This window comes from Sus scrofa, chromosome 6, assembly GCF_000003025.6.
Source record: "Sus scrofa isolate TJ Tabasco breed Duroc chromosome 6, Sscrofa11.1, whole genome shotgun sequence".
NCBI lineage: Eukaryota > Metazoa > Chordata > Mammalia > Artiodactyla > Suidae > Sus > Sus scrofa.
Window position 1 is genome coordinate 135,605,288 of NC_010448.4, and position 15,267 is coordinate 135,620,554.

Consider the following 15,267-nt stretch of genomic DNA (forward strand, 5'->3'; position numbering starts at 1 on the left):
TCTCACATTCTTGGTGGTAAAGGGTGGACAAATGTCTGTAAGTGATAACTGTCATATAAGCAAGTAAAGACAGTAAGAGCGATGGTGCAAGTGTGCTCTTTTGGATAGAGCTGGTCTGTGAAGTTTCAGATGTCCACCTTTGAGAAGGGAACTGAAATACTTGTGGAACATCTACCACGTGGCTCAGCATAAGCAACCCGACAAGGATCCATGAGGTCTTGAGTTTGATTCCTGGCCTCAGTCAGTGGGTTAAGGATCCAGCAGTTGCCGTGAGCTGAGGTGTAGGCTGGCAGTTGCAGCTCCGATTTGGCCCCTAGCCTGGGAACCTCCATATGCCCCGGGTGCGGCCCTAAAAAGAAAAAAAAAAAAAAAAAAATCTGGAGGAAGTGTTCTAGCGCAGGCTATAGCAAACGCAAAGTCCTGAAGTGGATCGAGCCTGCGTGTTGTAGGAACAGCTAGAAAACCAGAGAGGCGTGCGAGGGTTCTATGCGGCTGGAGGAAGGCAGGAGCATATTCAATGTACATACAGATATTTTCCTACCTGAGACCACACTGCTAAGGGAGGGAGAGTGTACAAATCTCTCAAGAGGCCACAAAGGGCAGGATGAAGAGGACCAACGGCCGGGCTACCGGGAAGACTTTCCTCCAACGGTAGTACCCTGACTACAGGCAAGGGATGGAATGTGTCCTGCCCTCATTAGACCAACCTTTGCCGAGGGGCGCGGGCGAACCGCGGGGGCGAAACTCGGCCACCCCCGGCCCACCCGGCCCGCTGGCGCTGCACCGGCTGCGGTTACCAGCAGGCGGTGTAGTGAGCGCGCCAGCAGCCGCCACCGCCCGCCTGTCCCAGCGAGGAGGAGAAAGGAGGGGACCGGAAGGAGCCGCTGGTGCTGCGGGAAGTAGCAGGAGCGGGAGGCGGGGACCCACCTGGAAGCGCCCCGGCGCCGCTGTCGAGCTTCCTGCGGCGGCGGCCACCCAAGCCAGTGCCGTGGCGGGGGCGGAGAGCAGCCACGACGGCGGCGCCTCCCCGAGTGGCCCGAGGTGCCTGGCCCCACGCGAAAGGTGAGCAGGCGCTCGGGGCACGTGGTGGCGGCTAGAGATGGGGGAGGGAGAACGGAGCAGGAGGGAACCACCGGACAACCGATTCTGGGACCCGGATTTGGAACCGAGTGCAGGGAGGGGGTGGGCTGGAGGTAGCGGCGGCGGCGGCTGCGGCGGCGACGGCGAAGCCCCCACGTGGGGCGGGGGTGCGCGCGCACGTGTGCGCGGGCAAAAGGGGGGCGGGGAAGTCTCTGGGGCGGACGACGGGCGCGCGCTCGCTTAGTAGCGGTCCACGTGACCGGCACGCAGAGACTCTGCCTCCACGTGACATATTGGGGAGGTTGGCTGAGGCAGAGGGCTGCTGTGTTTGTTGTAGTGTAATCGTGGTCGTCTGAGGTTTTAGGGTTGTTTGCCGCTTTTCATCTCTACTAGGGGGTTATGAAGAGAAATATAAGACAGAAAAGACTTTCTGTTTTTTCTGTGTCACACTCATTCTTCTCTTCGTTAACGAAATACTTTTTATATGCCGAAATACTAGTTTCTCTGTACCGCCATGTTGGTTCTGCCGCAAACTCGCGAGATGCTTGTGGGCTTGTATCGCGAGATCTCCCGATTCTCGCGGGACCTTGTTGGCAGAGCAGTTGTCCTGGATGGCGGAGCCCTGGGTTCCGGGGGGCTTGAGACTCGCAACTCTTTCTACAAGGCAAGTTGATAGGGAGGGGCCGGGGCACGTGCCTCTTGGTGCCGGGAGACATGCTGTGTCAGCTTCCTCTAGTCCTGAAGGGAATGTATTGACCCATTTGAGGCGACACTATTCTCCCCACCCCCCTGCGGGCGCTCCGCCACCTGCAGAAGCGAATGCATCCCTCAGCCGGGGCTCCTTCTCCCCCGCTCAGTGATCGTTCCTCCCCCGTCTCACTGGAAGTTTGGAGCAGTGCTCGCACAGACGTGACGATTCCATTGGATACCGTTCCTCTTACTTTCAGACGATCTTGTCAGTTTTTCCCCTTGTTGCCATTTTCTAAAGAATTCCAGACCTGTTAACATTCTGTCGCTTGTTTCTGCCGCAGTACCTTTCTCCACTGGCTCTTCTCTGACGCCTAAGATAGAGCGCGTTCCATTTCTTCTCTCTGGGCATCATTTACTCCTAAACATTTATTTGATCATTTGATAACTTCTCCCTCACTCTAATTTACTTTGTATTTACGATAACTTGTGGTAGTATTTGTAGGGATCCTTTATATCTATGACAATACCTGACGTCGGAATAAAACCGTTCTTTAATTTTTTGTACGTGCCTGTTAACTCATAATTATCGATAAGATTTTGATAAGTACTGTTATGCGGTTGCCATCTTTGTTGTTCAAGGATGAATGTTTTAGATTGCATATTTAAGGTAATGGGATGTTTTAAGCCATTTAAAAGCAAACTTCTCTTCGTAAACTTTGATGTCAAAGTAGAGTTCAATTTCTCCTTAAATGAATTTGACAGATTACTTTTTCTCCATTTCCCCAGTGTTTTATCAAAATGAATTTATTCTGTACTTTTTTTGGTATTCTTGAGCAGTATTTGGATATATTTAGTTATATATAAACTTTGCTAAGTTAATTACAAGACTAATTTGATAATTAAGTAATCCATTCATGGGTTTTTTTTTTTATTTTATAAACTACAAACGTGTTAGTTGTCCCTGCACTTAGTGCGAAGAAGAATATAGGATGAAATGCTTCCTGAATCATTCCATCGAGTTGCCTTCCTCAGTCTTAAATCTCTGTAACTACTCTTAGCTGTAAGCTGTGTATTATTCCAGATATTTTCCATGCATTTGTTTTTCCATGTATGGAAGGGGAGGAAATGGAGGGGTGTTGTGTTAAGATACACTATCACAACATTAGCAATCAGTAAAAAATTTTCTACTCAATTCTGTGTTTATTTAGTGATAATGTACCTGTTTTTTGACTCATGCGTACATTACATGCTTTTAAAAAAATTTTTTTGGTCAGGTTTTTGATGGTGTAGTTTTGAGTGATAGTGATGTTTGCCCTAGAGCTTTAGTAAGCTGGCAGCTTTGTTCAAAAATAAAGTCCAGGTGAAATAAAATTTAAATAAATGTTTTATTACTTGAGTTTATTTATGTGTGTGTGTGTGTATATATATATATATATTTTTTTTTTTTTCTTTTCTTTTTTTGCTTTTCCTGTGGCATGTAGAAGTTCCCGGGCCAGGGATCGAATCCTCGCCACAGCATTGACCTGAGCCACTGCAGTGACAATGCTGGATCCTTAATCCACTGCACAAGGGAACTCTGAGCTTTATCTTTTTATGTTTAATATTTGTGTTATGTATTTACACTTATAGTCATGTTTATATTTTATGGTGCTTATGAATTCTAAACTGTTCCCAAGTGTGTGTGTAGGAGTTTTCCAGAAGTTTAAAAAGTTATCAGCTTAAGTATTTCTGACCATGCAGTTTAGTGAGAGTAGTAGATACATCAGTAGTTAATAACTGCTGCATATCTCCACTCTAAGCAGCATTTTGTGATTTCCTTTTTGTATTTTCTCCCTCAAACCTACCAGCAATGTTTATTAGACCTGTCATATAAAAAAAGTACCCATTCTTAGTGTGGTTTTCTCTTGTAATAGTTCAAGTAGGATTGTTGGGACGTAAAAGTGAGTGTTGAGGGGTGTGATGTGGGAAAGAGGAAAAGGAAACATGGGAGTGGATAGGTTGATACTGAAATGGAATTGAAGAAGTTGCAGAGCTATAGTTGAAGGAGCTATGGTCCCAAAATAGGCAGCTCATGATGGTGGGAGGGCAGCTTGAGTTGACCAGAATTTGGAATCAGTATGTGAGGCAATTTTTCCCTCTTTCTTTCAAAACAGGTTTCAGTCCACCCCCCAAATTGCTTGATATCACCTGTCCAAAAAAAAAAAAGATAGAAAAATTAGCACTTAAGTTAATGTTTAATTGAAGCTTTGTGAATTCTTTACTTCATTAAAGCCCTCTTGTTAAGTAACTTTTGTTGACCACTTTTTAAGAAGTAGGAACTTGTGAAATGACAAAGGATTTGAAGATCATGGTTGTATAATGGCTTTTGCAAGGATGTTTACTAAGTTTTGCTTAGAAATTGGGCCTTTGGTAATTGGTGTGTGCATCTTTATGTTCCTTACTCTTACAACTTTGTTTTATAAAATGTTTTTAGTAGATTTTAGGGATTAACAGCACTTTACAGACACTAAAATAGCCAGGGTCTAGATATTTTACTGAGAATATACTGAGAAAATCCGAGAATTACATCTTACATGCTTTGAGTTTTGCTTGAGTAAAACTTAAATAACCAAGAGATTTTATTTTCCATTTTCTCATTTTTTACTGTCATAGAACTGATTTATGAGAACTAATGAGCTTCAGTGATGAGAGGATTTTAACAACAGAGATAATGTCCCCACTGGGTTTTTTTCTTTCTTTTTTTACTTTTTGGCTGAATCCACAGCATGCAAAAGTTTCTGGGCCAGGGATCAAACCTGTGCCATGACAACAACCGGAGCCCCTGCAGTGACAAAGCTGAATCCTTAACCTGCTGAGCCACATAGGAACTCCTGGATTTTTTTTCTTTAGAACAGGCACAATGCTAATTTCCATAGGCCTGTAACTTGGTAAACTATATAGTATAATACCTGTGCTACATATTAATTATATGAAGAATATACATTTTATTTCCTGCCTCCTCTTGAGCCAGTGACCAAAACAGATGACAGTAAATCACTTGATCAGGAATATCAGTGAAAGTGTGTTGTAGATGCTTTTTTTTTTTTTTTTTTTGGTCTTTTTGCCTTTTGTAGGGCCGCTCCCACGGCATATGGAGGTTCCCAGGCTAAGGGTCCAATCAGAGCTGTAGCGGCCGGCCTACCAGAGCCACAGCAAGGGGTGGCTTTTTAAACAATCTGCCAATTCATATGAAAATTTAGCCTCAATTTAAGTACAAGGACTATTTGCTGGAAGTTTTCTGCTTTTTAAAGTACTCTTTAATGTATATGTGGTGCATATTTCCATAGGTAATACTCTGTTAACTGCTGTAATTATACTTTAAAAAATACCATCAAGAGAGTTCCCTGGTGGTCAGTAGGTTAAGGAATTGGTATCACTGCAGTAACTTAGGTTACATCTGTGGTGCGAGTTGATCCCTAGCCTGAGAACTTCCACATGCCAGCGGCATGGCCAAAATAAAGGAAAACAAAAAACCTCCAGTCTCATTAAATATATCCTAAAATCCTAAGACTTCTAAAACCACCGCAGTATGGAGTTTGCTATTTCACTCGAATTTGTCCTTTTCACTTCTTTTTCTTTTCAGTTGTTCTCTCTCATTTATGTAGATACTTTTCTCTGGTCAGAGACAAGTGAGTTGAGTGACTTTGCCTGAGGAGACTTATCAAACTATTCAGGTATTATTATTATTATTATTACTATTCTTTGGGAACTCCAGTTTATATATAAGTTACAGTCAGTAATTTTTGAGTGGTAGTGATTTCAGCCATTTGAAACAGCAGAGATCCTTCCTGAGGCTTCAAAATAACTAACCACATACTCTTAAGTTTTATTCAGAACCTACTAATTGAGGTAAATAACTTAAAATTCTGCAGTGCCAACAGGGTTGTTATCTGATTTTTTAGCCCACAGATTACAATTTGCAAAGTTGGCCATTAGAGTTAGGTACACTGATAGCTGAAAAGTCATCTTATTTCAAGGTTCTTCAAGAAGAGCTATTGAAAAGTATGTGGAACTATAGAATAGTGTTTAAGATCATTACATGGAGACATACAGTCCTGTAATCAATTAACTTCTGAGAGAATCACAGTGTTCTAGTGTATGGTATGTGGTGTCTCACAATGATGACTTTAATCATAAACTTTTAGTCTGTGTCCTGTATTTAAGGAAGAAATTGGTGAATTTTTAGAAGAAAAGAGTAAATATATTAAAACTTTAATTTATTTCAGTTTTCTAGAAAATTTACTTACAGAACTCATCTGATACCCCCCCCAAATCAGTGCTGTTGTGTATGAGATTTTCTTTGTTTTATTTTATTGCTTTTATCTATTTCTTTATGTAATATTTCAAGGGAATACCTTTCTCTTACATTTAATATTTGATATCTGTAATAATTAACCAGTTGACTAAAGATTAGCACATTTGTTGATGAAGGAATTTTCAGAGCAGATAATTAAAATGAGTAAATGACCTGTGTGAATCATTTGTATAGTTTTGAACACTGATATTATTATGTCTCCATCCTTATTAGCACAGCTGATTGTCCTGAGGTGAGACATGTTTCTTTTGTAGTAAATTTTCTTTGTTGCTTTACTTGCTTTTTCAGTCTCTCTTAATGTATTGATTTAAGCCTTCTGCTCCCTTCAGTATTAGTTTGATGGTATGTAGTACTTGATTTAGGTATTAAGTTTGTGTTTATGTGTGTTTTAATGATTTGTTAGCTGATTCGAGGATTTAAAATCTTGGGAGTTCGTATAACCATACTAAAATTTTGATGTATTTCTTCCCTTGTTTAAAAATATATCTTTTACATGTTTGTGGTTAAGACATATATTTAATTTCATGTCCTGTTTTTAACCTAATGTTAGGTAACATTTTCCCAGTCTCACAGTGAGTCTTCATAACAATCATTATAAATGGTGTTTCATGTGTAGCTGTATCATTCTCCTGTTATAATTTTTTGCATATATAAACGATGCGAAGAATATTTATATATGTTTCCTGTATATAGTTTTATCTTCTAGTATATTGCAGATACAATTTTTAGGTACATTTTAAAGGCTCTTAAAACACAGTGTTACAGTATTTGTCAAAAAGATCAATTTACATTCACATTGGAGTGGCTTTTGCTCTATACTTCAACATTAAGTATCGTTTATAAAAATGTATTGGGTAAGTCATACTTTCTTAGGTTACTACTATATTTATGCTTAATAAATGTATTTCTTTTGTGAGTTTTTAAGATAGATTCTAAAATTATAATCTAACTGTTGCCCTAATTTTGCTTTATTCTTGATCTTCTGAAATTTTCCTTGTCTAGAAATGTAATAAATAAATAATACTGATTTTAATACTATTTATTTTAGTTTTAAATAAATTTAACATTTTACCTCATCTGGCATTGGTGTGAAGTGAAAATCTAAATGTTTTCCTGCAAATCAGTAATTGTCTCAAGTCTGTTTATTAAATAGTTTTACTTTTTCTTTGTTTTGCTGTTTGACTTTTACATTTTAAATGTTTATATTTTATATTGTTTATTTTTAATCCCAATCTTAAAGAAGTGCTGTTTTTTAGATTTTTTTTTTATGACATGTTTAATATCTTTTGCTCTGGTCTCTTTATTGTTCTGTTTTCTTATCAATTTTTCAAAGCACTTTATAATTTGAGGATAATAAAAGTTTGTTTTATACAAAACAATGTTTTATAATTCCTTTTCTTTTCAACCAAAGTTTCAAATATATTTTCTCATATACCAGAATTCAGTAGGATTAAGTGGAACAATTTGTCCTTTCTTGAGAAGACAAAATATGAAACTACTTAAGGGTTCAGTAATAGAGGCTGTAAAAGAAAAACTATTTTGATAGATATTGTGGAATTAGAGAAAGAAACTTCTAAGATCAACAAGTTAAGATGTGTGCTTAAGGTGTTTCCCTCATTAAATTGACATCATATGCCTCTAATATGTTTAATTAAAAAGTACTCATCAGTTCTAGGATTCAAATTCCAGAATCACAGTACTTTTCTTTTTCAGTTGTTAATAGTGGCATGGCAATGTGGTGCATTTGCTGTAATTAAATAATGAATAATCAGAGTTCCTGTTGTGGCTCAGCAACTTGAGAATCCGACTAGTATCCCTGAGGATGAGGGTTTGATCCTCGGCCTCACTCAGTGGTTTAAGGATCTGGCATGGGATGTAGGTCACAGATGCAGCTTGGATCCAGCATTGCTGTGGCTGTGGCATAGGCAGGCAGCTCTAGCTCCAATTCAGCCCTGAGATGGGGACCTTCCATATGCTGTAGGTGCAGCCCTAAAAAGCAAAAAAAAAAAAAAAAAAAAAGAAAGAAAGAAAGAAAAAAAGACTAATCTAAGAAATAACATGTGTGCATTAGTGAAGGCATACATGTGAAGGAGAACTTTTTAAATGTATGAAGTTCTTACTGTTTATGAAAGTATTTTTTTTTCTTTTATGAAGTTATTCAAGATAATAAAGTAATTTTTTTTAAAAAAGTGAGATATTTGTACATACTTGGATTTTAAAACTAATGGTTCCAAACCTGTTTTATTAAATATTGACCAGCACGATTGTTGTGATTCCATTAATGCTAGGAAGAAAAATCAGATGAACTTTGTGAAAACATAGTATTTGGAAATGTGTCCTCTGTGCTTGAGGATTGCAAAGAGAATTGCAGGAAAAGAACCTGGTATGATGAAATTTCCTTCTGCCTTGTATTGGGGGGAAATCTATAGGGTTTGGAACATAATTTACACCTTTTATTTCTACCAGAATGCTGCCACCCCATAGGGATGAATTGATTTTTCAAAATGGCACTGAAGTGGTTCAGGAATAGCAGTTTCTAATTAACTCCTTACTGGATACTGGTTTTTTTTTTTTTTTTAAATGGACAGACATTTAAGGAAAGTAGATCCTGCAGTTCATATATGCTTTCCCATTAGAAGCAAATTTATGTGTTTCATAAATGGAGTGAAATTTAGTATGGCTGTGTTACAGAGGCAGGTACCAATATTTTTTCCTTCTGAAAAAGTTGTGTGTGTGTGTCTGTGATTTATCTACTGATAGCCCTTGAGGAGCTTTGTAATACTTCTCTATATTAACTCTCTTCTCCCCACCCCAAACCTGTAATTCTTTTTTTTTTTTTTTTTTTTTTTTTGTCTTTTTGCTATTTCTTGGGCTGCTTCCGCGGCATATGGAGGTTCCCAGGCTAGGGGTCGAATCGGAGCTGTAGTCGCCGGCCTACACCACAGCCACAGCAAAGCCAGATCCAAGCCGCGTCTGTGACCTACACCACAGCTCATGGCAATGCTGGATCGTTAACCCACTGAGCAAGGGCAGGGATCGAACCTGCAACCTCATGGTTCCTAGTCGGATTCGCCAACCACTGTGCCACGATGGGAACTCCTCTTTTTTTTTTTTTTGTCTTTTTGCTATTTCTTTGGGCCGCACTTGCGGCTTATGGAGGTTCCCAGGCTAGGGGTCCAATCGGAGCTGTAGCCGCTGGCCTACACCACAGCCAGAGCAAAGCCAGATCCAAGCCGCGTCTGCGCCCTACACCGCAGCTCACAGCAACGCTGGCTTGTTAACCCACTGAGCAAGGGCAGGGACCGAACCCGAAACCTCATGGTTCCTAGTCAGATTCGTTAACCACTGTGCCAGGACGGGAACTCCCCCTCTTTTTTTTTTAACTTTAAATTTATATCTGTTCTTTGTTTCTTTTTTTTTCTTCCTTTTTTTTTTTTTTTTTTTGTCTTCTTAGGGCTGCACCCATGGCATATGGAAGTTTCTGGGCTAGCGGTTGAATCAGCTGTAGCTGCTGGGCTACACCACAGCCACAGCACCGTGGGATCTAAGCTGCATCTGCTACCTAAACCACAGCTCACAGCAACATCGGATCCTTAACCCACTGAGTGAGGCCAGGGATCGAACCTTCATCCTCATGGATAGTAGTCAGATTCGTTTCCACTTAGCCACGCCAGGAACTCCTAAATTTATATCTATTTGTTAAAAAGTACTGCTTTTTAAAAAATTTATGGGTGACTTACAATGTTGTGCCAATTTCTGCTGTACAGCAAAGTGACCCAGGCATACATATGTGTGTATGTATTTATATTCCCTTTCTTATATTGTCTCCCATCATGGTCTATCCCCAGAGATGCATATAGTTCCCTGCGCTCTGCAGTAGGACCTTGTTTTTTATCCATTCTAAATGTAATAGTTTGCATCTACTAACCCCAAACTCCTAGTCCATCCCACCCCCCCACAACCCCTTGGCAACCACAAGTCTGTTCTCCATGCCAAACCTGTAATTCTTAATTTGAACTGTCTCCACTGAACGTCAATTTTTGATGTTGTTTTTGCAGTAATATGTTTCATTTCCAGAGGGAGAAATTTCCTTTTTTACCCCTCCCTGCTTTTAAAAAAAAAGTAAATACGATTATACACATAGAAAGTTCACCTAAGTGTACAGTTCAGTGGCTTTTCACAATGTGAACACACCTGTGTAATCATTATTGAGATACAGAACATTATCAAAACCCTGGACAGTATCTTGTGCTGTATTCTGATCGGTAACTCCCCACGCCCATGGCAAACCACTACTTTGATGTCTAGTATTATAATGTTTTCTAGTTTTGAACTTTAACTTCCTTTATAAACATTATTGCATTTTATCCTGTTTTGATACAAGTAATGTGAGAAATCCTAGAACTCAATCTAGTTTATACCTAGCCATCTCAGCCCTTTGACTTAGACATTGTTCTCATGGTGTTCATAGTTTTCAGGAACACTTAGATGGGGAAGTTAAAGAAAAGCTTTCTTTGCTTTCGGATTGTGTGGTAGACCCTGTTTGTGTTTTAATGTTATTTGGGTAAACAGGATACTTTTAGTTTCTGTCATTGGTGGCCTACAAGAGTACCTCAGCTTTTTTTCTTTTCTTCCCACGTAAAAATTTTGTTTTGAAAACTTTGGTACAGCATTCCAGACCAGCTAATGGCTTTTTGGACTTTTATCTTATGACTTGGCAGCTTACTTTTCATTCTTTGAATTCCTTGCAAGCAGTGATTCCCATTCTCATTTTTATGACAGCTACCCTGTGGTATCCTCTATTATTTCAAAGAATGTTATGAGTACCCACCCCTTCTCTTGCTTCCCCTCTCATAAAAAGTCCTAGGTTAAGTCATTTTACTTTAAAAATATTTATTTTGTATTTATGAACAATATAACATTGTGTGCAGATTACAAATCTAATTATAGGCTACTAAAAAACTGAGAGCAATACTTAGCATCCCCTTTCAGGCTGGCTTCGAGTCTAAGTGTAACGTTCTTAATGAGAAATTCTCCCTTTGGCCTTTCTTTTCTACCCCTCCAATTCACTTTCCTAATTTATTTTTTTTTTAATTTAATTTTTTTTTTTTTGTCTTTTTGTCTGTTGTTGTTGTTGTTGCTATTTCTTGGGCCGCTCCCACGGCATATGGAGGTTCCCAGGCTAGGGGTCGAATCGGAGCTGTAGCCACCGGCCTATGCCAGAGCCACAGCAACGCGGGATCCGAGCCACGTCTGCAATCTACACCACAGCTCACGGCAACGCCGGATCCTTAACCCACTGAGCAAGGGCAGGGACCGAACCCGCAACCTCATGGTTCCTAGTCGGATTCGTTAACCACTGCGCCACGACGGGAACTCCCACTTTCTTAATTTAAAGAAAGGTGTAGGAAAGATTTATTACTGTACATAATTTTTCTTTCACGTAAGTACCACAGTTAGCCTAGAAGATAAATTTAATTTCCTTTATGAACATATTTTGGTTTTTGTCAGCACCAGAATATTTTAAATGACCTGTAGCTGTTCAAGAATAATTTGAGTAATATGTTTTGTACCTAGTGGCCTTTTTTTTTTTTTTTTTTTTTTTTGCTTTTTATGGCTGCACCTTCGGCATATGAAAGAAAGTTCCCAGGCTAGGGGTTGAATTGGAGCTGCAGCTGCTGCCCTGCACCACAGCCACAGCAGTGCCAGATCCAAGTTGTGTCTGTGACCTACACCAGAGCTCATGGCAATGCCAGATCCTTAACCCACTGAGTGAGCCAGGGATCAAACCCGCATCCTCCTGAATACTAGTTGGGATCATAAACGCACTGAGTCACAACAGGAACTCTGTAGTGGTCTTTAATTTGGTGGACTTTCATTTACCTTTGTGGAAAGTGTTATGCAAAAATTTAGACTAATTTCTGAAAAACTTTCTTTTAACCTGGAGATTTTTAAAATTTGACTTTAGATGTCATGTTATAGCAGCATATCTCATGAAGAGTGAAGGAGGGAGTAAATGGCTTTTGTGTAGATTATAGAATTACCGCTAAATTTGAATAAATGCTGTTCTTACTTGGTTAATGAGTCAGGACATTTCCGGCTTTGACCTAAGGCAGGGCACTTTTATGGATAGGTACTTTCCTTTCTGTAGACAGCAAAATTTCACTAAGAAAATTTTGATTCCTTGTATAAAACCTTAAGTCAGTGGTTCTCAAACTTTAGCATACATCATAATCACCTGGAATTTTGCTTGTTTTTATTTTTTAAAAACAACGCATGGCTAGGCCCCATGTGTCAGATTTAATAGATAGGAAATTGCACTTTGAGAACCCATACTAGGGTATGGTGAGGTCACCTACACTTAAAAACACATAAAAACCTCTCACAGGTGATTCTGATATACATTGTAGCTGAGAACCTTTGAGCCTTATTTCTTTCTTTTTTTTTTTTTTTTGTCTTTTTGCCATTTCTTGGGCCACTCCTCAGCATATAGAGGTTCCCAGGCTAGGGGTCTAAACAGAGCTGTAGCCCTACACCAGGGCCACAGCAACACGGGATCCAAGCCGAGTCTGCGACTTACACCATAGCTCACAGCAACACTGGATCCTTAACCCACTGAGCAAGGCCAGGGATCGAACCCAAAACCTCACAGTTCCTAGTCCGATTCGTTAACCACTGAGCCATGACGGGAACTCCTTTTGAGCCTTATTTTTCCAAATATGGTCCTGGGAACGTCACTTGGGAATCCGTTAAAAATGCAAATTATTTCAGACTCTGGAGTGTAACCTAGAAATCTGTTTTAAACCAGCCCTCTTAGTGATTCTGATGTGTGCCAAAGCTTGAGAATCATCCTTTAACTCAAAAGTGTCCTTTCTTGGCACCTGTCTGAAAACTTGTTAGAAGTAAATTTCAGGCCTCACTCAGACCTTCTGAATAACAGAATTTCATTTTAACCAGATTCTCAGGCAATTTGAATATATATTGAACGTTGTGAAGGGCTGCTCTAGATGATTTTTATTACTGTTATGAAAGTAATACTAATAGTTAAAATTATTGAACATTTGCTATATGCTAGATACATGTAAATGCTTTATCATCATTTACTCCGCACAACAGCCTTATAAAGATGTTTGCTTTTATTCTCATTCTGCAAACGTGCAAGTTGAAGCAGAGAGGTTAAGTATCTTGTGCAGTGTCACATAGGCATTAAAGCAGGATGTGGGATATGAACTTTAGCATTCCGACTGTACTTTTGGAGTCTGAGGTCCTATCATAAGGACCCTTCATGTGCATATATTATTATGTACCTGCCTTGTTGCAGCTCCATCATACGGAGTTTAATGAATTTTTTTTTTTTTTTTTTTTTTTTAATGCCTGCGCCAACTGTAGTTGGAAGTTTGTGAGCCAGGGCTCAAATCCACGCTGACAGAGCCAGCACTGGATCCTTAACCCCCTGTGTCACAGTGGGGATTCTTTAGTGAATTTTTTGTATCACGTTTTACAGTGGCATTTTAGTTTTCTTATAGGGCTTATATTCAAGGACTGTTTTTGCTAAAATATTGTGTTTTATACACAAAAAACAGAACTGGAAGTAGCTGTGATTTGAATAGTTTTTTTAAAAAAATTTTCTTTTTTCTTCCTTTTTTTGGGTTACCCCTTAGCACTTGGAGTTCTTGGGCCAGGGATCAGATGTGGACCTATGAGGCAGCTGCAGAAACGCTGGTTTCTTTAACCCACTGTGTTGAGCTAGGGTAGAACCTGTGTTCTGGTGTTGCAGAGATGCCACTGATCCTAATGCAGCATAGCGGGAATGCCTAACTATTTGGGTTTTTAAAAATAGAAATCACTTAGGAGTTCCTGTTGTGGTTCAGCAGTACCAAACCTGGCCTTGCTCAGTGTGTTAAGGATCTGGTGTTGCTGTGAGCTGTCATGTTGGTTGCAAATGTGGCTTGGATCCCATGTGGGTGTGGCTGTGGTGTAGGCCAGCAGCTGCAGCTCTGATTTGACCCCTACCCTGGGAATTCCCATATGCTGTGGGCAGCTCTAAAAACCAAAAAAAAAAAAAAAAAAAAAGAAATTTCTTAAGTTTATTCATCAAGGTGTGTTACTTACCCATATTCTTTGTTCCCTTATTTTGTTTTGTGTGCATTTTTAGTAGGCAGCTCTTACTGGTTAGTGTTTCATTAAAAATTTTGCACAGTAATAAGTCAGTGTCATATATTCAAGAATTGTATTTGTTTATTAAAGAGGACCACAGTTGTAGTTCAGTACCTAGAGGCCTCAATGTGCTGAAACTATACTTGGGGTTCAGTTCAAGTAAGCGTGCCTATTTGCAGAATAATAAATCTAAACGATGATGTTAATTTCATTGTAGTAATATAAGAAAGGATCATTCTGGTCACATTATTTTGGTTATTTTAGGAGGTTATTTATTTATTTATTTATTATTATTATTATTTTTTGTCCTTTGTCTTTTTAGGGCCACACCTGCAGCATATGGAGGTTCCCAGGCTAGGGGTCCAGTCGGAGCTGTAGCCACCAGCCTACGCCACAGCCACAGCAACGTGGGATCTGAGCCACTTCTGTGACTTACACCACAGCTCATGGCAATACCGAATCCTTAACCCACTGGATTTAGGCCAGGGACCGAACCCGAAACCTCATGGTTCCTAGTTGGATTCGTTAACCACTGAGCCATGATGACAACTCCTAGGAGGTTATTTTGAGAGGGGTTCTGGGTCATATCTAAAAAAAAATGTACAATGCAGTGATTTTTAGTAAATTTACGGTGTTGTGCAGCCATTCCCACAGTCCAGTTTTAAGAACATTTCCATCAATCCAAAAGAGATTTCTTTTGCTTTTTTTTGTCACTCACCTTCAGCTTATTTTTAAAAAAGTTCAGCTGGTGCATTTTAGAAGTCCTTCAATGTAATACCATACTACAATTTAGTAGTAAAAACCTACCTATAAGTCTTAATCCATGAGCTTTTTTTTTTTTTTTTTTTCTACTTGTAAGAAATGGAAAAAAAATTAGTATTTTAGTTTAATTTCTGTTCGCTCAGATCAGTTTACTTGATTGGCAGGATTTAAAGTGATGTGAATGGTAGTGTTTAGACCTAAGAAACATTCTTTCATTCACTTAA

At 39.5% G+C, this 15,267-nt stretch overlaps 1 protein-coding gene across 10 annotated transcripts in view; it reads left to right on the plus strand.

Annotated features, from left to right (window-relative positions):
• The window catches only part of ZZZ3 (zinc finger ZZ-type containing 3), a 140,308-nt gene continuing 125,465 nt past the window's right edge, over window positions 425-15,267 (plus strand). For 2 of the 10 annotated variants that reach the window (XM_021096456.1, XM_013996145.2), the window contains exon 1: window positions 945-1,062. Coding sequence is in view for 1 of the 10 variants with exons in the window: in XM_013996152.2 (XP_013851606.1) it covers window positions 677-1,062 (386 nt within the window). In the remaining 9 variants the exon portion in view is untranslated. The other 8 variants (XM_013996152.2, XM_005653415.3, XM_013996150.2 and 5 more) reach the window with 8 other exon arrangements.